The 22,964-nt window shown below is 42.5% G+C and overlaps 1 protein-coding gene across 1 annotated transcript in view; it reads right to left on the reverse strand.

Moving 5' to 3' along the window:
• TRPC7 (transient receptor potential cation channel subfamily C member 7) overlaps positions 1-22,964 on the reverse strand; it is a 139,422-nt gene that overhangs the window by 74,674 nt on the left and 41,784 nt on the right. The window contains exon 3 of the mRNA XM_021702093.1: positions 22,393-22,575. Coding sequence (XP_021557768.1) covers positions 22,393-22,575 — 183 coding nt within the window. The remainder of the gene's footprint in view (positions 1-22,392; positions 22,576-22,964) is intronic.

Here is a 22,964-nt window from a genome sequence, read left to right on the forward strand (position 1 = left end):
AATGTGCTAGTAGCCCACATTTATCCAGTACTTACTATGTTCCAGGACTTTATAAGGCAAGTATTATTGCGCCCACTTTAGAGATGAAGGGAAAGAAAGGTTAAGTGATTTGCCTAACGTGACTCCAGGGTGTCTCACTCCAGAGCTCATGATTGTAACCACTACTCCACACAGAAAAGATTCAGCATGATCCACGTCATGTTGAAAGATCTGGTTTTCAGAAGAAACATGCATTCTCTGATTTTCTGGGACGGAGTCATTTATTTCAGGAAGAAGGCTTTAACAACCATGTTATATGGGTGTGCATATATGTGCAATGTTTATAAATATACTAACCAATTATAATTATAATAGAACATATATATATATATATATATATGTGTCCCCCACCCTCATAGTATACTGTTTTCTCAGGGTAGTGGTCTATTATCAGCAAAGGATCTGTAACTGGTGCTAATAGATTAGGTTGCTGGAACTTTGTCTTTATAAATCCTCCCTAATGACCTTAATATCAATAAATTTCAACCTGATGGTTACTGAAAGCAGCTTCCAAATCAACGAACGTTTTAACATCTCCTTTTTGCTCATTAAATGAAGGTCTTTATTAGAAGATCAAGTACTGTTTTGCATCCACTGAAAATAATCTGGGGAAACTAGATAAGAAGGGGTTGTTGAGGATCTGGTGAGAAGTTATGTATCTCTGAGGATCTTGGCTGCGTTAGTTTCTATAGCCAGACCTCTTCTCCACTTTCCGGCACTGCTCTGCCTTCATGCACAGGGCTTGTGGATTGAGCAGGAACACTCAGCTCTGTGGGTTCACTTGCCCCCTCCACCTCTTCCCTTTGGGAATTCTTCTGGCAACCTGCTAGGCAGGGGAATCTGGTCTTAACCCCCCTGGTCTCAGCACAGAGTGGTAGCTAAGAACAGAGGCTTTGAGACCAGGGATATAAGTTGGAGTTCCTCTTGTACTTCTTACCAGTTGCATAACTTATGGAGAGTTGCTCCCTCTCTCTGGGCCTCGGTTCCTTCATCAGTAATATGGGGACAGATGGCTGAGGCTACGAGGTGTGGCACACACATGAAGAGTGGGGACAGGGCTGGCACTCTGAGAGAGAACTACTCTCTGTGTGTTCTTTCTGAGCATCTCTCTTGAGTCCTGATTCTTTCTCTCCGTGTCCTCTGCCCAGTCCTTCCCCCTTCTATGTGGGCCCAGGGCTCTACACTGCCCCATCCTGCCACAAAGTCTCCCAGGTTCCAAAATGGCCTCTTGTACCCTCTGTCCCCTAAATGAAGTCTCTGTTAGGGCAATTTAGGGATCCCAGTAATACAGTTTGTCCTGTGGTTAGTAGGCCAGACTCCCACAGAATCTTCTAGGTTGAATTTGTACTCTGGACTGCAAAGTCATATTTTCTACATGCAAAACAACCAGTTCTGCAGATTTCTACCTACTTTTCATGAACACAGCTACCACCTTACTTTAGGCTCTCATCACCTCCCACTGGACTCCTTCAGTAGCGTCTTAGCTAGTTCCCATTCTCACATACAATATGAAACCCTGCTACTAGAAGCAAGCCTACCTGCAGTCTTGACATAGCACTGACTTGGCCCCAAATATGTAAAAAGTTCTGTATTGCACAAGAGCCATTCAAATCAACATGGATAAGGTCAGGCTCCAATATGCACATGCTGAAGGATATTGGTGGTGTTGTATAGTGAGTGGCCGTGGGTGGGGGGATTTCACATAGGAAATGCTCATCTGCCTAATGACCAGAGGAATGCATTTTAAAATATGCATAAGACAATATTTTACATCTACTAAATCAGAGGAAAAAATCCTAATAATATCTGATGCTTGCAGAGTACTGATAAACCAGTTCAGTTGTATAAAACTGTTGATACTAAAAAAATAGTGTAGCCCTTTGGAAAAATGATTTTGCAGTGTGTTTCATAAATATTTGTCCTTTGATCCAGAAGCCTCACTTTCAGAAACTCAATTTTAGGAAATAACGAAAAGAAGGACAGAAAGTGATATGTATGGAGATAATAGTAAAATATCAATCTATGAGAAAAGCGAATGTTCATCAGTAGACAATATATAAACAGTGATACAGGAGTCTTATCCTGGCATAAAAATAATAATTATAGACAAAAATGGAAAAATGTTTATCTTCTAATGCTAGGTGAATCACATCACAGAATTATTTATCACGCAGCTGTAAGTATATAAATACATGTCTCCGTATGGGAAATAATTGGAGGAGTGTAAACAAATGGAAACAATCGACATATGGACATATGATTGTAGATTATTCTTTTCCTTTAAAAAATTTTTCCATTTGGGCACCTGGGTGGCTCAGTTGGTTAAGCGACTGCCTTCGGCTCAGGTCATGATCCTGGAGTCCCGAGATCGAGTCCCACGTCGGGCTCCCTGCTCAGCAGGGAGTCTGCCTCTCTCTCTGACCCTCCCCCCTCTCATGCTCTCTATCTCATTCTCTCTCTCAAATAAATAAATAAAAAATCTTTAAAAAAAAATTTTTTTTTCCATTTGTTATGCTGTTTGTATAATAAGTAAATAAGATTATAGAGGCAAACTGTAAAGACAACATCATGGATTTCATTTCCATTATGGAATGAAGGCCGTACATTTCAGCACATCTCCACAACCCAGCAGATCTGACCCCACATCCCCAGCAGGTCACATTTCCTATGACCCCAGGCTCCTGGTCCCCAGTCCCCACCCCCATTTTGTCCCTTCCTCCCCAGCCTCCTCTCTTCCCAGATGCCCTCACCCTGACCATCTGCATGTTCTCCAAACATTATCATACCTTGTGCTTTCCCCCCATTTCCTTGTCTGGAACATCTTCATTCCCCTTTTCTTTTGAGCTCTGACCCATCTTTTACAGTCTGACTCAGAAGCTACCTCCTCTTCTTCCTTAAAGGCTTCCCACATCATTTTTGCCTGAGCTAAATCTTTCCTCTCTTTGTTGGTTAGAAGTCTGGATTCAGGTCTCTGTAGCCCTTTAGGATGTAAGCTCCTGATGGCAGGGATTGGGTCTTACTTTCTAATGTGCACAAATTTAGCTGATAATAGGTGTCACATGATTATCTCCTCCTTCTTCAATTTGTAAATCTGCCTGTTCAGAAAGAACTAATACCTATTAGAAGGGAGCAAGCAAATAGTCAAATGATGATACATCACATGGGTTTTTTTTTTTTTTAATACTAAGTGCAAAAATTGATAATTTCTTCAGGATTCAGTTTTGGAGACCAAAATGTTACTAACTTTGTTAATCAAACAGTGGTATTTTATATTTAAGTGATCTGTCTCTCTTTTCTTTCCTTTTTTTTTATTAAAATAAGGCTTTCATTAATGATCTGAGTTTCTCCACAGACTCAGTGCTAATAGTTATAAGAGTTTAAGAATGAGACAAATAATAACTGATATCCAGGAACACATTATGGGCTACTTTTCTCTTTATATCATTTTGATCCCCAAGAGAACCCTTAGTTTTTAGGAATGCATCTCATCTACAACATGAGATTTTATTGTATTTCAGAAAAATAAAAGCTGGAAAAAAACTCAGGCATGTTGTATTCATTTATTCAGTCACTTTATCAGTAAATAATTTTGAGAATCTATTGTTTGCTTAGGTCTGCTGTAGGCTAGGGATACAGTGGTGAGCTGCTTCCACAGAGTCCAGTGTGTTGGGGGAACTAGACAGTAAACAAATAAACAGATATTAACTATAAAAGACAGTACGAGGATGAACAGTAGCCAGTGAGGGAGGGAGCAACATGGTGACCACATTCAGATAGGATGATCAGAAGGGTCTCTCTGAGAAAGAGATAATTGTTATAATTATATCTGAGTTTTGAACAATGAGGAAGATATAACCAGCAGAGATTTTAGGGAAAGGGATCAATAAATTCTCTGGGTTGGGCACTAGTGTGGAGTGTTGAAGGAACAGAGAACCAGGCAGTGTAGTTGGAGATCAGTGAGCAGGAGTGAGTTTGGTGCAAGATGAATTTGGAGAGGAAGGCCAGACCATGCAGCACCCTTGTAGGCCATGGTTAGTAGTTTGGGTTTTAAGTACTTTAAAGGCAAGAAGATGGTGGTGGTGGTCTGCCTAGATCCCTTTACCAGTTAGGCAATTCACATCCTCATCTTCTGGGGGTGTTGGTTGCTGAGGGCTCACTGATACATCCTTTTCCAGAAATTTGCCTCTACCAATGGGAGCTGCTTTGCCCAGAAATGCCTGGAGGTTATGCCTCCCCCTTGGGGGCAGCCTGCAAGTAATGACTGACTGAGACAGATGCCCCTTGCTTCAGTATGGGGCATGCATGTAGTGCTACTCATACTCCACAGCCCCTCCATGAGATCAAGCTGAAGTTAGGCTTCACTGAAACCACTTCTTGGCGTTTTCTCCAGCTTCTGCCCCTCGTGGCAGGATTTTCCTGAGATCACTCACTTGCACGAGGACCCTCATCTCAGGCTCTGCTTCTCGCAGTGCTAATTATTAGACTGTGAGTTCCCTGAGGGCAGGGACTGCACCTGTCTTGTTCACTTTTAGATGGAAGATGTGAGTGGGGCATAACACAATCTGATTACTTTAAAAAATTCTGTAACTTTAAATTGTGTGTGTGTGTGTGTGTGTGTGTGTCTTTTAGGTACAACATGACTATGGCTTGGATTATTTAAGTGAAAGGATCTCTATTTGGCAAAGATTTTCATCCACAATTATACTTACAAAAATCTCCTTCCATCAAGGAATTTGCAAGTGACCTTAGGCAGATGAATGTTAATAAAAGAATAATGCATTATGGTACATAATGGGAGGAATATATAAAAGATCAAATGCTTATTAAGACTCTGAATCCATATATGAGCATTTAGTACAGAAATAATGAGAGTTGGTCTTTAGCTTAATCACTGGAGTTAGTCACAGGTCCTTAGGGGGACTATAATTTCTAAGATCTGTTTGACTCTGGGATAAAAGTGACAATTTGAAAATGGCTCTTGCTGTTCTTTCCACTTTGGGCTTATCTAATTTGCATCCATTTCTTGGAGGCATTGGGGATTTATGTTTCTCTCTTGAATGCTCCTCAAATTCCTCTCTTCTTGTTAACATCCAAATCAGAATGTAATAATAATGACTCTGACTATTTTAACAAATGCAGCACATGATGAATATCAGGATAGTTAGAAAAGCTAAGGCCAGGTAGCCCAGGAAACATGATAACCGGTAAGAAGAAAAATGCTTTAAAGGATTATCCTTTCATGCAAATATTTATATAGTGAAAGAGCTGAACAAAAGGCAGCAAAATAACCAAAAGGCAGTAGTTTTCTGTTGTGATAGCCATGCTTTGAGGATCTGAAATCTCTTTTGCAAAAGCATAGTGGTATCTGCTCTTCAGAGGAAGTTGTGTCAGATGATTCACAGCAGGCCTGAGGAAGGGCAGAGAGGAGACTTCAGGTGCTCTGCTTTTCCCTCTTAAAACTGAGCCAGTAAGGATGTGGGGGCAGGCCAGCAACCCAAGCTACTGAGTGGAGGGAGCAATCCTGAGATCCACTGTGGAACTGTCAGTGATCTGAGCTCCCCTTTGGAGGACAAAGGCCCCATGGTCTCTCCCCATCAGGGGCATCCTGGCAGTCACCCATCTCTCTGCTCCATCCCTAAGACTTCCAGGCCAGAACCAGTGTTAGGGTTTCTTTAGATAGTAAGAGTTCTCTTGCAGAGTTCCAACCCCAGAGGGACACAGGTCATCAATAGAAAAAATGGGGGTGGTGGCCTCATACTTCGAGGCCAGCGTGAAACATCATCTGAATTCTATTATGAGGACTTTTAATCACAAGGGGAATTACAGTTGGTTGGAAAAGGATTAAAGCCTATGACTTTGCACTTTACATCCATCTATTCATTTACTCAGCAGGAAGTAATACTGTGTGTGTATACATAATGTGCAGCGTGAGTATTGTTTTCTGTCTTCAGAGACCCACATGGTTGAGGAGGGGTCCCACCTTCCAGGAGCTCAGTTTTTTTGAAAGCCAGAATCATGAAAGCCTTTAAAAAACACATTTCCTGGGCTCCCACCCAGAAGAATTGGATTAGAAACTCTGTGGGTAGGGCACCGAAATTGGTGTTTTCTAATAAAGCTCTCAGATGATTTCACTGTGCAGCTAAGTTTGAGAATTTAGCTCTAGAGGGATACAGTGAGTTTGAGTTTGATCTAACCTTGGATTTGGTCTACAGAGATGTAATACGTCCTTGGAGAACTGTAATCCCTGCCCCCCAAGATTTATAGTTAAGGGGTTATGGCCTACATTCTGAAAACTATTCCAGAGATCCTCAACACAGGATGATTTTGTCCCCACTCTTCCCCCAGAGGCATTAGAGACTATCTGGAGACATTTTTGGTTGATAAGGCATGGGAGGAGAGTGCCGCTGGCATCTAGTGGGTAGAGGCCAGGGATGTGCTAACTATCCTATAAGGCACAGCATGGTGCCCCTAGCAAAAAATTGACTGAAAATGTCAATAGTACTGAGGTTGAGAAATCCTGGTTTAGTCTTTTTGTTTTTAATTTAAATTCAAGGTAGTTAACATATAGTGTAGGATTGGGTTCAGGAATAGAATTTAACGATTCATTACTTACATATAATCCCCAGTGCTCATCCCAACAAGTGCCCTCCTTAATGCCCATCACCCATGTAGCCTATCCCCCCACCCACCTCCCCTACAGCAAGCTCAGTTTGTTCGCTATATTTAAGAGTCTCTAATAGTTTGCCTCCCTCTCTGTTTTTATCTTATTTTATTTTTCCTTCCCTTCCCCTATATTCACCTGTTTTGTTTCTTAAATTCCACATGAGTGAAATCATGTATTTGTCTTTCTCTGACTGACTTATTTTGCTTAGCATAATACCCTCTAGTTCCATCCACGTCATTGCAAATAGCAAGATCTCATTCTTTTTGATCACTGTGTAATATTCCATTGTATATATATACTACATCTTCTTTATCCATTCATTAGTTGATAGACATTTGGGCTCTTTCCATAATTTGGCTATTGTTGATAATGCTGCTATGAACATTGGGGTGCATGTGCCCCTTCAAATCAGCATTTTTGTATCCTTTGGATAAATACCTAGTAATGCAATTGCTGGGTCGTAGGGTAGTTCTACTTTTAACTTTTTGAGGAGCCTCCATGCTGTTTTCCAGAGTAGCTGCAGCAGCTTGCATTCCCACCAACAGAGGAAAAGGGTTCCCTTTCTCCACATCCTCATCGACCTCTGTTGTTTCCTGAGTTGTTAATTTTAGCCATTCTGACCAGTGTGAGGGGGTATCATTGTGGTTTTGATTTGTATTTCCCTGATACTGAGTGATGTTGAGCATCTTTTCATGTGTCTGTTGGCCATATGGATGTCTTCTTTGGAAAAGTGTCTATTCATGTCTTCTGCCCATTTCTTAACTGGATTATTTGGGTTTTGGGTGTTGAGTTTGATAAGTTCTTTATAGATTTTGGATACTAACCCTTTATCAGATATGTCATTTGCACATACCTTTTCTCATTCTGTTGGTTGTCTTTTAGTTTTGTTGAGTATTTCCTTTGCTGTGCAGAAGCTTCTTATCTTGACGAAGTCCCAATGGTTCATTTTTGCTTTTGTTTCTTCTCTTGCCTCCGGAGGTATGTCTAGTAAGACGTTGCTGCGTCTGAGGTCAAAGAGGTTGCTGCCTGTGTTCTCCTCCAGGATTTTGGTGGCTTCCTGTCTCACGTTTAGGTCTTTCATCCATTTTGAATTTATTTTTTTGTGTGGTGAAAGAAAGTGGTCCAGTTTCATTCTTGCATGTCTCTGTCCAGTTTTTCCAATACCATTGGTTGAAGAACCTGTCTTTTTTCTTTTTTTTTGTTTTATTTATTTATTCATGAGAGTCAGAGAGAGAGATAGAGAGAGGCAGCAGCAGAGGGAGAAGCAGGCTCCCCGCCTAGTAGGGAGCCCGATGCGGGACTCGATCCCAGGACCCTGGGATCGTGACCTGAGCCGAAGGCAGACGCTTAACCATCTGAGCCACCCAGGCATCCTGAACCTGTCTTTTTTCTATTGAATATTCTTTCCTGCTGTGTTGAAGATTAGTTGACCATACAGTTGTGGGTCCATTTCTGGGTTCTCTATTCTGTTCCACTGATCTGTGTGTCTGTTTGTGTGCCATTATCATACTGTCTTGATGATTACAGCTTTGTAATATAGCTTGAAGTCCAGAATTGTGATGCTTCCCGCTCTGCTTTTCCTTTTCAACATTAGTTTGGCTATCCAGATTTTTTCTGGTTCCATACAAATTTTAGAATTTTTTGTTCTGGTTCTGTGAAAAATGCTGGTGTTATTTTTATTGGGATTGCATTAGATGTGTAGAGTGCTTTAGGTAGTATAGATACTTTAACAATCTTCATTCTCCCAATTCATGAGCATGGACTGTTTTTCCATTTCTTTGTGTCTTCTTCAATTTCTTTCATCAGTGTTCTATGGTGTACAGTGTAGTGTTCTTCAGTGTAAAGATCTTTTACCTCTGGTTAGGTTTATTCCTAGGTATCTTAGGGTTTTTGGTGCAGTTGTAAATGCGATTGATTCTTTGATTTGTCTTTCTTCTGCTTCATTATTGGTGTATATAGAAATGCAACAGATTTCTGTACATTGATTTTATATTGTGTGACTTTGCTGAATTCATGTATCAGGTCTAGCAATTTTGGTGGAGTCGTGGAGTCTTTCTGGTTTTCTACATAGAGTATCATGTTGCCTACAAAGAGTGAAAGTTTGACTTCTTCCTTGCCTTTTTGGATGCCTTTTATTTCTTTTTGTTGTCTGATTGCTAGGCTAGGACTTCCAGTACTATGTTGAACAACAGTGGTGAGAGTGGACATCCCTGTCATGCTCCTGACCTTAGGGGAAAGGCTCTCAGTTTTTCCCCATTGAGAATATTAGCTGTAGGTCCTTCATTTATGGCCTTTATGATCCTGAGGTATGTTCCTTCTATCCCTACTTTCTTGAGGATTTTTATCAACAAAGGATGCTGTATTTTGTCAGATGCTTTTCTGCATCTATTGAGAATTTCTTATGGTTCTTATCCTTTCTTTTACTAATGTGGTGTGTCATGTTGATTGATTTGCAGATCTTGAACCACCCTGGCAGCCCAGGAATAAATTCCACTTGATAGTGGTGAATAATCCTTTTAATGTACTGTTGGATTCCATTAGCTAGTATCTTGTTGAGGATTTTTGCATCCATGTTCATCAGGGATATTGGCCTGTAATTCTCCATTTTAGTGGAGTCTTTGGTTTTGGAATCAAGGTAATGCTGGCCTCATAGAATGAGTTTGGAAGTTTTCTTCCATTTTTATTTTTTGAAAGCGCTTCAGAAGAATAGGTATTAATTCTTCTTTAAATGTTTGGTAGAATTCCGCTGGGAAGCCGTGTGGCCCTGGGAGACTTTTTTTTTTTTTTAATTTTATTTATTCATTTGAGACACAGAGATACAGACAGAAAGAGAGAGCACGAGCAGGGGGAGAGGCAGACAAAGAGGGAGAAGCAGGCTCCCCGCTGAGCCAGGAGCCCGATGTGGGGCTTGATCCCAGGACCCTGGGATCATGACCTGAGCTGAAGGCAGACGCTTAACCATCTGAGCCACCCAGGTGCCCCTCTGGGAGACTTTTGATTACTGATTCAGTTTCTTTGCTGTTTGTGGGTCTGTTCAAATTTTATATTTCTTCCTGTTTCAGTTTCCAATTTATATGTTTCTAGGAATTTATCCATTTCTTCCAGATTGCCCAATTTATTGGCATATAATTGCTCATAATATTCTCTTATAATTGTATTTCTGTGGTATTGATGATCTCTCCTCTTTCATTTGTGATTTTATTTGGCTCATTTCTCTTTTTGATAAGTCTGGCTAGGGGTTTATCAATTTTGTTACTTCTTTCAAAGAACCAGCTCCAAGTTTTGTTGATCTGTGCTATAGTTTTTTCTATTTCTGTGTCATTTATTTCTGCTCTGATCTTAATTATTTCCCTTCTTCTGCTGGTTTTAGGCGTTATTTGCTGTTCTTTTACCAGCTCCTTCAGATGTAAGGTTAGGTTGTGTATTTAAGACTTTTCTTGCTTCTTGAGGGAGACTTGTATTGCTCTATACTTCCCTCTTATGACTATCTTTCCTGCATCCCAAAGGTTTTGGACTGGACTGTTGTGTTTTCATTCTCATTTGCTTCCATGTATTTTTTTATTTCTTCTTTAGTTTCCTGGTTAACCCATTCATTCTTTAGTAGGATGTTCTGTAACCTCCATGTATTTGTGGTTTTTCCAGATTTTTTCTTGTGGTTGACTTCAAGTTTCATAGAGTGGTGGTCTGAAAATATGCATGGTTATGATCTCAGTCTTTTTGTATTGGTTGAGACCTGATTTTTGACCCAGTATGTGATCTGTTTTGGAGGATGTTCCATGTGCACTCAAAAAGAATGTGCATTTTGCTGCTTTAGGATGAAATGCTCTGAATATATCTGTTAAGTCCATCTGATCCAGTGTGTCATTCAAAGCCATTGTTTCCTTGTTGGTCTTCTGGTTAGGTGATCTGTCCATTGCTATGATTGGGGTGTTAAATCTCCTACTATTATTGTATTATTATCAATGAGTTTCTTTAAGTTTGTTATTAATTGATTTATATATTTGGTCGCTCCCATATTGGGGGCATAAACACTTATAATTGTTAGATCTTCTTGTTGGATAGAGCCCCCCCTTCATTATGATATAGTGCCCTTCTTCATCTCTTATTAGTCTTTGGTTTAAAATCTAGTTTGTTTGATATAAGTATGGCTACTCCAACTTTCTTTTGAGGTCCATTAGCATGATAGATAGTTCTCCACCCCTTCACTTTCAATCTGGAGGTGTCTTTGGCTCTAAAATGAGTCTCTTGTAAGCAGAATATCGATGGGTCTTGGTTTTTTATCCATATTGGTACCCTGATTTGATTGGAGCATTAAGTCCATTTATATTCAGAGTAATTAGTGATAGCTGTGAATTTAGTGCCATTGTATTACCTGTAAAGTTACTGTTCTTTTTTTTTTTTTTTAAAGATTTTATTTATTTGACAGAGAGAGACACAGCGAGAGAGGGAACACAAGCAGGGGGAGTGGGAGAGGGAGAAGCAGGCTTCCCACGAAGCAGGGAGCCCAATGTGGGGCTCGATTCCAGGACCCTGGGATCATGACCTGAGCTGAAGGCAGATGCTTAATGACTGAGCCACCCAGGCGCCCCAAGTTACTGTTCTTACAGATTGTCTCTATTGCTTTCTAGTCTTTGTTGCAAAATCTTTCCTGCTTAAAGGGTCCCCTTTAGTATTTCTTGCAGAGCTGGTTTAGTGTTCATGTATTCCTTTAGTTTTTGCTTGTCTTGGAAGCTCTTTATCTCTCCTTCTATTTTGAATGACAGCCTTGCTGGATAAAGTATTCTTGGCTGCATATTTTTTTTGCATTTAGCATGTTAAATATATCATGCCACTCTTCTGGCCTGCCATGTTTCTGTGTAAAGGTCTGCTGCTAACTTATGTGTCTACCCTTGTAGGTTAAGGACCTTTTATCCCTAGCTGCTTTCAGAATTCTCTTTATCTTTGTATTTTGCAAGTTTCATTGTGATATGTCTTGTTGTTTACCTGTTTTTGTTGAATTTGAAGGGAGTTCTCTATGCCTTTTGGACTTGAATACCCGTTTCCTTCCCCAGATTAGGGGAGTTCTCAGTAATAATTTGTTCAAGTAAATCTTCTGCCCCTTTTCCCCCTGCTTGTGTTCTTCTGGGACTCCTATGATGTGGATATTATTGTGCTTTGTAGAGTCACTGAGTTCCCTAAGTCTTTATTTGTGATCTCTCTTTCCCTCTTCTTTTTCAGCTTCATTACTTTCCATAATTTTGCCCTCTATATCACCTGTTGTATCCTCTGCTTCTTCCATCCTCATTGTGATTACATCCAGTCGGTTTTGCATCTCAGTTACAGCATTTTTTATTTTGGCCTAGTTTTTAGGTTTTTATCTTTGCAGCCAGGGTTTCCCTGGTGTCTTATATGCTCATTTCAAGCCCAGTTAGTATTCTTAGACTGTTTTTCTAAATTCTTATTCAGATATATTGCTTATATCTGTTTTGAGCAAATCCCTGGCTGTGATCTCGTCTTGACATTTCTTTTGGGGAGAAATCCTCCTTCTTTTCATCATGTCTAGTTTCTGTCTTTTGTATATTAAGAAAGCTTGTTCTGTTTCCTGGTCCTGAGATTAATGCTATATTAAGAAGGGGTCCTACACTGACCAGGGCCTGGTGCTTCAGGAAGTGTTTGTTGTGTATTCAGTGTGTACACTGCTGTTGTGTTTTGGTTGCTCTTTCCCACAGGTCAGTCCTCTGCAGAGTTCCTCCTTGCTTGCAGTGGGGAGTGTTTGGACCTTAAACTAGATATGCTTTGACTTGTTTGTTAAGATAAACCTGATAAAAAAAATTTAAAGAAGAGCACTGATCCAAGAAAACAAAAAAGGAAAGGGAATAAAAAAGTAAGTAAACAAAAACTATAAGCCTGATTCTAACGAATAAGAAAGAAAGAAGGAAAAAAAAAAAAAAGAAAAGAAAAAGAAGCCTGATCCAAAAAAAACAGGAAAAGGAAACAAGCAAACAAACCAACCAAAAACAAGAAAGTCTAAGCCTGATACCAAAGAAAAGAAAAAAAAGAAAAAGAAAAAAAAGCAAGCCTGGTCCTATCCCATGAGAACTGAAGCTGACTCTTGAGAGCACTCTTTGATCAACAGACCTGGTACATGTGGGGGGGTCCCGTGTTGGTCTTCTGGGGGAGAGGCCTGCTGGGCTGGCTCACAGTCAGTCCTGCCCTTGTAAAGATGCTCCTGCCAGTCAGGGGGGTGGGGTTTGGTTTAAATGACCTCAGCCTCTCCTGGAAGTTCTGTGTTTCTCTCTGAAGTCCGACTGTGCTGGTGGCTGGGGGTGGAAGATGGCATCACCCCACCCTCTTGTCCCCAGGTAGGGGAACTCACGGCCACTGCTGTTCAGGAGGCCCTCATAGAAGAAGTGTCCTCTCCTGTGTCCCAGGCTTTCATCAGATCCTTGCCTTCAACCTGTCCGTGCCTGGCCGTCGGCATGCCTGGCGCCACAGTTCTCCTGTGTTTGTCTCTGGCTAGTGGCTGGGATTCAAAACTCCAAATCTTAAAGGGCCTGGCAAGATGCGGACCCACTCCCCTCCCCCAGAGAAGAGCCTGGCAGCGCTGTGCCAGACATCGTTCTGTCCCAAGGAAGCAGTCACACGACGTAGGGCCCAGGCATGGTGACTGGAGTCTGTTGTGACACGCAGTGAAAAGCTGCGGCCAGGTTATCTGCCCTCTGAGTGCCTCTCTGGCCCTTGCTGCTGAATGGCTGCTGGATGGCTCCTGGCAGGCCTTCGGTGCTTGGAGAGGTAAAATACCCTCTTACAAATGTACTTCAGGAAAGGAAACGATCTCTCCCAGTGCGACCCAGGGGATCCCCACACCACAGCGCCTTGTGTGAACCCTATGCGCTGCTCTCTCTGGCACTCTCTCCAACTCTCACTGACCTCACTTCGCGAAAAGGGTTCCCTCCCCTTTGTGGGTCTGTGGCTTTTCTCTCTCCCAGTTCATGGCCCCGAACCTCACATCTACCATGTTCTCTCCCTCCAATTGTGTAGATTGTTTTCTTAATTCTCAGATAATTTCCTAGTTGTTCAAAATGATTTGATGTTATCTAGCTGTGTTTGAGGGACGAGGCAAGCTCAGGGTCCCCCTACTACTCTGCCATCTTAATTCCTCCCTCAGTCCTGGTTTAGTTTTAAGGATAGTTCTACTTGTAAGGCCAACATGGCAAACAGCTTCCATTAGCTAACATTTATTATGCACTTGCCATGTTCTAGCTGCATTATGTGTGTTAAGAAACCCTGATTATTTTTTATTAGGTATTATTTGTGCTCATTATAGAGATAAGGAAACTGAGGCCCAGGGATGAGATAATTTGTCTGAAGTCACATATCTAGTAGGGGAAGGATTTAGGACTTGAACATGCACAGTCAGGCTTCTAGACACAACATTGTACTGCTGCCCAACAGGTTCTGTTTTTCCTCTGAGAGTTTTTCCAGGCAGAAAAGGGGTACGTGTGTACTTGGATTAGTCCTTCTTAAGATTTGCTGCTTGAGAAAAACAAAACGTCCTTTTCCTATGCAAAAGATAGCCCCTCTGGGCTGAGAGATTCATGGACATTGATAATTTTTGTGCCATGTGGTCAGGCTAGGGCTATGGAAATGCTGAGAGGAATCCCCAAAGAAGATGCTGATTGATGCTTTCGACACCAGTGGATTCCAACATTGTTTGGCAGCTGCTGGGCATCCTGCGGCATAGTTTGGGGTAGTGCCTGACCAGCCAGACTGTGTTTTTGACAACTCCGATCTTCTTAACTCTGAGCATCTGGTAAAACGATGCCTCAGCAGGAAAACACAGTGGGAGAATGTCTGCTTAGAGCATGTGAGTGTCTGAATGGACTCTCAGACGTCCTCTAGAAAGCCCTGGTGTCCCCAGGTCCCCTTTGCTCACTGTCCCCGTGCTCTATGCAGACAAAAGAAATGAGACAGAACCCCAGCAGAGGTCATCTTCCCTCTCTCTAGTGTCCCTCCCCATGGTCACTGCATTTGGGTGAGGGCTTTCAGCCAGCTGTGCATTTATTGCTGGGCCTCATTGTGTCTTTTAACACAAATTTCATCCAGCAGGCTCTTGAGCATTAGGGTCCACCTTATCTGGGAGGCTGCTGCAGGCCAGCAGGCTAAGCAACTTAATGCAAGCCACAGACTTAGTAACTGGAGAATCTGGGCAGGCAGGCGCTCAACTGTAACACTGTATTTCTACCCAACACATTCTGTTTTCTTCTGGGAGTTTTTCCAGGTAGAAAAATGGGTCCATTTACAGCATGGCTGTAAAATGTGCACAAGGTGGAGATTTTTGGAAGAAAAAAGCAAAGGGACTTCTGCTGTGGTTAGAGGTCCTGGCCCAGCTTTACACAGAGTGGTGATGTATGGAATTGCCCCCTCCCCAGCACACCCCATCCTCCTTGGCATTATTCTCTGAGAGGAACCTGTGTACATTTTATGTACTTCTGGGCCCCAAGTCTATGAAAAGATGTTGAAATGAAGTTGACAGCATGGAATTGAGGTTCATGGAGGACATTGATTATGTGTGTTATCATTTTTATGTTTTTGATCTTGGTAGAGATTTTCTATTTTTATTAAGAACACTGGCTATTGGCAAAGAATTTACCACCTTCCCTCTTGGCTGGGCTATTGGCTCTACTGCTCAGCTCTCTCTTCCATCTCCCATGGAATTTTTCCTCATTTTTTTTTCACTTTTTTTCAGGCTGCTTTCTATCTCAGAGGGTGATTCTGCTTCCTATTTATAGAGAAATTGAGGCTATTAATATGACTTCCTTCAACTTTTATCCTTTTGGTAGTTATTAGTGCTATTTGCCAAATAGCTTCATTTTTTCTCTCCTTTCAACATATGGCAGCGTTACACTTCCTGGCTTCTCTCATGGTGTTGTGGGTGATGTGACTAATTGTTGACAGTGAGTTGTAAGTGGGAAGAATGTGTGTCACTTCTAGGTGGAAGCATTTCCTTGCTCGTGTGGGACTCTCCATCACTGGAGTTCCCTTTGACAGGGTGGGACCATTGGAGAGGGTAGCTGTCCTATCAGCCTGGATTCCTGAGTGAATTCTCTTCCAAGATGGAAATAGGATGAGCAATAAATAAGCCTTCTTTCATTAAAAGCCACTATAACTTTGGCTTTGCTTGTCAACAGAGCTTAACGATGCCCGTCTTTATTAATATCATGTCCCTTTTGCCCAACAACTATGCTGCATCCATACCCACCCTGTTTGCCTTCTAGCTTTTGTCAGAGGAAAAGCTGTCTCTGCATCTTTCCTCGTCTTTACAACTACTTCTCATTAAAGTTCTCCAGTGGCTTCCTCTTATTCTTGAAAAAAGAATGAGAACAAAATTCTTTAGCATGGTCAATGAGCCTTTCTGCATGGTCTGGTCCCTGCCTGCTTCTTTACATTCATCCGATACCCCACTCTTCCCTATGCCTTCCAACTCAGCCACATTCACCTTCTTTCAGTTTCTCTTATATGCTATGTTTTCTCTTACCACAGGGCCTTTGAATATGCTTTGAACATGTTCTCTCCTTTAGAAATGTCCTCCCCACATCTGGTTAACTTTTTATTCTTTAGCTCTCAGAGCAAGTGTGACTTCCTCAGAGAAGCCTTCATTGACCTCCCTGATTAGGTGACAGCTAATTTTAGAAGTTATAATATCATGGTCTTCTCTTTTATAATACTCCAAATCCAACATCACAATTTATTGGTGTGATGTGTTGATTAGCATCTGTCTTTCCCATGATGGCTGACATCATGTCCTTTTCATTCAGCACCACATCCCCGTTCATTAGCACAGCATGCTTTGTAGGCCCTCACTGAAAGCTTGTTGAAGGCATGAGTGAGGATATGCAGCCATACTGTCCAGTGTGGTACCCACTGCCCACAATCAGCTTTGATATTTGAGCTAATTCATTTAGAAAATACTAAGAATTCAGTTCCATAATTACCTTAGCCACATTTCCAGTGCTGGCTAGCCATGCATAAGAAGCTAGCGCCTACCATGTTAGACAGCAGAAAATAGAACATTTGCATCATCACAGAAAATTCTCTGGGATAGTGCTGCCAGGACAAAGTCCAAGTGGCTGTGTAATGAAACACCCTCAAGGATTTGGTTCTGAGAAGCTTTCCAGTGTGCTCCTTTCCCACAGTGATACGGCCACAGGGAAACACTTGCCCCCCTCTAAACATAGCCCCATCCATGCCACTCTTCCTCAGGTATCTGTGACTTCTCAGCTTTCACCTCCCTCTGCCTAAATTGTCCTCCCTTGCTTCTCAGCTAAATTGACATCCTGTCCAGCACCTCTCATCCTTTTAGCCCTGTCTCAAGCATTTCTGCTTCTGGGAAACTTTTCCTGGGGTCCCGACTGAGCTGGTCACTGCTTCCTCTGGCCTTCACGCTGCCACTTCCTGTTTCTGTTTGTCCTGCTCAGACAAGATTGTAACAGTGGTTCACACTTCTCTCTCCTTTGCCTGATGAACACCTCAAGGGTGAGGCCTAGGTCTTGATCTTCTAAGTCTCCCCCGTGCTCAGCATAGAGTTGGTGGCATAGTGGACACAGTGCATGTTTGTTCAATGATGCCTAAGTAAGTGAATGAAAATTATAGGGGATATTATTTCCTTAGTACAATGGTGTGGAGAAAAATGGAACTGTCTTAGTAGGGTTACTGAGGGCCCTCCTTTCATTCCTTCTCCCTCCCTTTGTCCTCTCCCAGGGCTTTATTTCATGTGAGACTAGCTTTCTGAGCCAGGAATCACCTAGGAGCTTGGTGGAGTCAGGAATGGGCACTGTTTCAGAGTCTGGAAGGCTCAGCAAAGTGGAGCTGCTCCTGTAGGAGAGTGGGGAGTCTCATCAGTTGGGAGGAAAGATGGCCAGTGCCATGCTTAGGTTCTACAAACCAAGCTGCAGGACAGGACACTAGAGAGCGGGGTCCACCTGCAAGTCTGAAAGTGACTGTTGTGAACTCTACTTTGCTCAGCTAGCAAAGTGCAGAGGCTGCTGCTGCTACGGTCATAGCATCCCTGTCCCCACCTTACCTACCACCTGATGGCTCCTTGAGGGCAGGACTGTCATACCCCTCTTGGGATGCCCAGCAGGCTGATCAATGTCTATAGAGCTCACAGGCAGTGGCTGAAACAACTTGTCAGACTGAACTACCCCCTTACTGGTGATAATTGCCTGATAATAGACATGCTTTCTGCAGTGGGACTAATGTAATTTTGGACAAAATATTCATGTGTTCTCCTTTTTTTTTTTTTTTTTTTTAATAATAGATCTTTGCTTAGTTATGTCCAAAGGAGCCTCCACCTCCTCTCTAGGTAGAATTAAGGCTTCTGTTGTGCAAAATAGCACCTTCTGGGTCCCTTTGTCCCATTCTCCTGTGGCATTTGAGCTTGAATGACACATGTCTACAAAGTTCTTTCAGTGACTAGGAGATTTATATGACCCCCATATAGACACACCTGGAGTCAGGAAGAAGCAAGGAACGATGTAGGGGAAAGAAAGGAAAAGAACATCCCTGTGAGCCTAGAGATGAAGAAGCAATCAAGAGGAGAGAGAGGGAGGGATGAAAGTAAAGGGTTCAGATGTGTGTCTTCAGTTAGTCAAGTTGAAGAGAGCGCCAAGGATTGAGTCTGGATCTCTTTGACCAGCCACTCAGCAATGACCACATGCTAGACACTGGGCTCCCTTTACGGGTGCAGCCTGGGTCCAGCTGAGCCCAAATGGATCTTGAGACTGATTTCGACTCCCTGTTGGTGGAGCTGGAAGTCCCTTAAGCATTTATTTAGAGCTGATATGCAGAGGGAGTAGAGTGCCTTTAAGAAAGATATTAGGCATGGTTCCACGGGGCCAGACATAGAAATGGAGAAGACAGCAAGATGTCTGCTAGTCACATTGGTCCTGAAGGAGAAGACCAAGGCCTATATATGGCGGGCTGCAGGCCAAAGCTGGAGGGATTGGTTTCTTTATCCATGAGGCCCAAGTAGAGTTGCTTCTGAGACATGTGACTCAGCATGGAGAGAGAAGTTCCCTTACTTCTTCATAAGGCAGCCTTGGCTTCCAAAGGGACCGTAACCTATTAGGGCTGGGATGGACTGAGATGGGTGCCAGAAGTGTGTTAAGTAACATGAACACGGGCTCTAAGCCAGCACAGTGTGTGTAGTGTACTGCTTCGTCTGTACCCACAGGCTGATGGGCCTGACGCTGTTTGAGGCACACTTTTCCCATTCGATTCTTACCATAATCCTATGAAGTGGGTATTATTATCCAAACTTTATAGATGAGACAAGTGAGATGTACAGAGGCTAAGTGACTTGCTCAAGTGACTCCATTAAGTGGTTGGACCAGGATTAACCTCAGAGGGCACCTTCTGAGCCACTTTTCCAACACTTTCTTCTAAACACAATGATTAACATTGCAGATGACACATCTGCCTGGGTTTTGGGGGAGGCTGAGCTACTCTCTTAAAACAAAAGTCATGGAGAACAACCATATCCTCACGAGGCCTTTTGTCTTTTCTGGAAGGATTTTAGACAATAATGACAATGTCCTTACCAAGGGGAAGTTTCTAGCATTTTCTAGGGAGAAGACAAAGGACAAGCTAGGGAATATCTCTGGAAATAGAAAGACCCCCTGCCCCCCAGTTACAAGGAAGGGGGACATCACTGAATCACAGCAATGATGCTTCCCTGTGGAACTCCAGAGAACTTTACAGTTTGCAGAGCATTTCCTCTCATATGAATTCATTTGAAGGTTCACAGAAAATGGAAGCAGAAGCTTATATGCTCATTTTGCAGATAGGGATGAGACTCAGAGCTTCAAAGACTTGCCCAAGACCACATGGGTAGTAAGTGAAAGAATCATGCTAAAGATCTGGTTTCCTGACACCTACTTCATGATTCTTTTCTTTTTACCAGGTGGTCCCTTGTGCAATGGTGGGATAATTGTCTTGAGCTAATGGAGGCTGACATTATGACTGAGCCAGCCAGACGACCAGACATTAGTGTGGTGCCTGAAGAGAGGCAGACATTCAGGTGAAGAACCTGATCCAGGGCTCATTACCAGCAAGGGCGGCACCCACTTCATTTACATCTGTGTGTTTCATAGCTCATATAGGCTGATTCTACATTAGAGTTACCCAAAGACTTTTACATGGAAAACGAGTTTCATCAATCTTCTGTGAGAAAGAGTTCTGTGGCCAAATAATACATATTGTACCCTTTTTCTTTTAATTGGAGGAGCAATGCATGTTAAAGCTCTGTAATGTCTTTAAGCAAAGAAATCTGTTTGACTCTACTTAATTCAAGATCTCCAAATTTATTTGAACAAAACACCATTTTTTAAGGTCTTACTTAGTAGCGGCCCATGAAACTGCCAAGAACAACTAATTTGCTTTAATTACTGAATTAATGGTTTGATTTGATATCATGTGGGCAGAGACTTAGGAATTTTTTATGGTTCTATATTCCAGCCTTAAAGCTATTGTATATATCAGGTGTAAAGGCAATGTATTTATAAATAGGCTTTGATGCTAGTCATTTCATAACTCAATGACCCAGGGTTAGATTGTGCCCATGGAAGCGTGCTAAAGTTCATAAATTAAAAATGAAATCTCATTATAATATTAATACATCTTTTTTTATTAATACATCTTTTTAATATTAGGTGTTTTCACTATAATTCATGATAGAATAAATGTCAAGGAAAACTCTGTGTCTGTCTGCTGTTACATAATGATAAACATGGTCTGAGAGAATTTACCCATTGGAGGTCTTTAAAATGAGCAAGGCTGACTTTTTATGCAGGTTGTTTATCATCTTCCCACCTATGGATTGCTGCAGACACTTGACATTCATGAGGGATATTTCCTAAGACCTTTATTACTCTCCTAATTGGCAAATATCACTAAATAATTTCCCTCATAAAACCTTTTTATTGTGTCCCGAACTGTCATGTTCGTGGAGTACTCTACTTTCTCTTCTCATTCATCACTGGGGCTGTTTTGTACTTAGTGGTTGACAACAAGAGGGAACACGTAGCTATGAGGTGGTGGCCAGACTTCTGGACTAGCTGACTGATCTACCCTCACTGACAGTGTTGCTAAGAGGTTTGGATTTGTTTCAGAAAAATGGTGAATGCTTGCATTTTATGGGCCATTAGAATTGCTCATGAATAGCTGAAACTGCAAATATAAATTTGCTGATGCCAAGCATCTCCTGTTCTTTCGGTTTTCAAAGACATCTTCACCTCCACGCTGTGCTCCTTCCCTGTGCTGGGAGGCAGGAGGGTACTCCGGCTTTGGGAAGGAAGGAAATACTTGTGGTTCTGGAAACTCAAGCTCATCTTTACCACTGCTAAACAGTCTCCATAGCAGGGTTTGTGTGAACTCCAAGGCCATGGGTATCTCAGCAGCTTCTGGGTTAGAATGCTGTGCTTTGATGAAAAGCCTCATTGAGCTCTTGGGGTTGCTGAAAAAATGAGAGTTTTCCTGAGCCAAGAAAATAGGGTTGTACTTGAGGCTATAGCCTGCTCCCTCTCTTTTCATAGCCCTATGCTTTTGAATGGTAATCAAAGGCCCCATTTCCTATGATTTGTCCACTTTGTCTTTGGGACCCAGAGTCTTCAGATAAAGCTATTTTTCTTAGATTTTTTTATTATTATTAAAAGTAAGAGGGCAGGAAGATTTTTTCAAACTTGGAAGCTCTCACTAGATGAATTCCACAAATATATGTGGTTTGTTGAAGGATGGTTCCCTCCACACAAATTGAGAAAAGTACCAGGAGAAGTGTCCAGAGGTCAGTTTGGGGGCATTGAAAATACCCCCAGTATTGACCCTGTGAAATAGCTGGAAAAAAAAAAAAAGCTTTAAAGGCTGATCACCCATTTTGCTTATGTGCAAAGCACAGTGATATTGAAACACATGGATCTTTGGAGCTCTGCAGTTTTCATCAGGATGGATGACATCATCTAATATAAGAGCAGATTCTAAAGAATCCAGAATACATCCAAAGTGGAGACATAATTGACTTTTGCTGCTTAGGACTTCAATCTGACTAGCCACTGTGGGCCTGAGGGCTACTGGGTGCCTGTGGCCATTAAAGACACCTTGAGGTTGAGTGAGGAGGTGGGACGAGCTTACTCCTGTGACAAGTCTCCTTGAGCTTCCTACTAAGTACTTGCATAAGACTTTAGAGTGAAATTTCTCTAAGGCTCCCAGACCCATGGATCCCACAAAGCCTCCAAACTAAAACATTTTCTACACAACAAGTCCCCAGGCACACAGAACTCAATCAGTGTTATTGACAGACCTGAGTGATGTGTTTCTCGTGAAAACTGGGGAATTGGCCTCCTCGCTGATGTCAGGTCACGTTGTCCCTGCCAATTGTTTGGAGGCTGAAAATCTCCTCTTTTGTTTTCCAGGCTGAAAGCCTGTTCCTGGAATTATAGTCATGCTACCTTTCTCTTGGTGGGCTGGGGAGTGAAGGGAGGGGTTCGCTGAGGAGCTCTGAGCAGTCCTGCAAGGCTGGCCATTCTTTGTCTAGAGAGTAGTTGGGTGATTGGTGTTTTCATGGTCACCTTGTGGGAACGTAAAATATGCCTGAGCCCAAAGCGAGGCCAGCCGCCCTGCAAGGCAAGAAGGCCTGGAGAGGTGGGGAAGCTTACCTTCTTGACTTCATATTTAATGGCGAGTTTGATCCGGCTCAGACTTGGACGGTGGTGGTCGGACCAGACTTGGAAGTTCACATCACCATTTAAAATCGCTTCCACCTCTTCCGTGTCTCGGCATAGGTCCAGCACGCCCACCACAAAGTCCTTGCATTGCATAGATAACTTCCTGTAATCGTTCTAACAGAATAAAGAGAAATCAGGGGTGTGTCACAGGAGGCCCACAGATCGCCTTGCCCAGCACAGCAGCGTGGATCAGTAACTGTCCACCAAGTGTGTGCTTACGGAGAACATTGGAACCAGGGCTGCACTGTGTCCAGAAGGCACAGCAGCCTAGAGGGCCTCTTCTAGGGATTGGTCAGGGTGGGCTCCGCGGGCACCACCTGCATCTGAGTCACCGTGGGTGCATGCTAGAGCTGCAGATTCCCAGGGCCTCTCACAGACTGACTGAGTCAGAATTCCTGTGGAGGACGCCCAGGATTTGTCCTTTCACCTTGTTCTCTAAGTGATTCTGATGGCTGCTGACACCCATCCTGGCTCTTTCAAAGCAGCAGTTCTTTGTGCCCAGT

Source organism: Neomonachus schauinslandi, chromosome 7 (genome assembly GCF_002201575.2).
Source record: "Neomonachus schauinslandi chromosome 7, ASM220157v2, whole genome shotgun sequence".
NCBI classification, from domain to species: domain Eukaryota; kingdom Metazoa; phylum Chordata; class Mammalia; order Carnivora; family Phocidae; genus Neomonachus; species Neomonachus schauinslandi.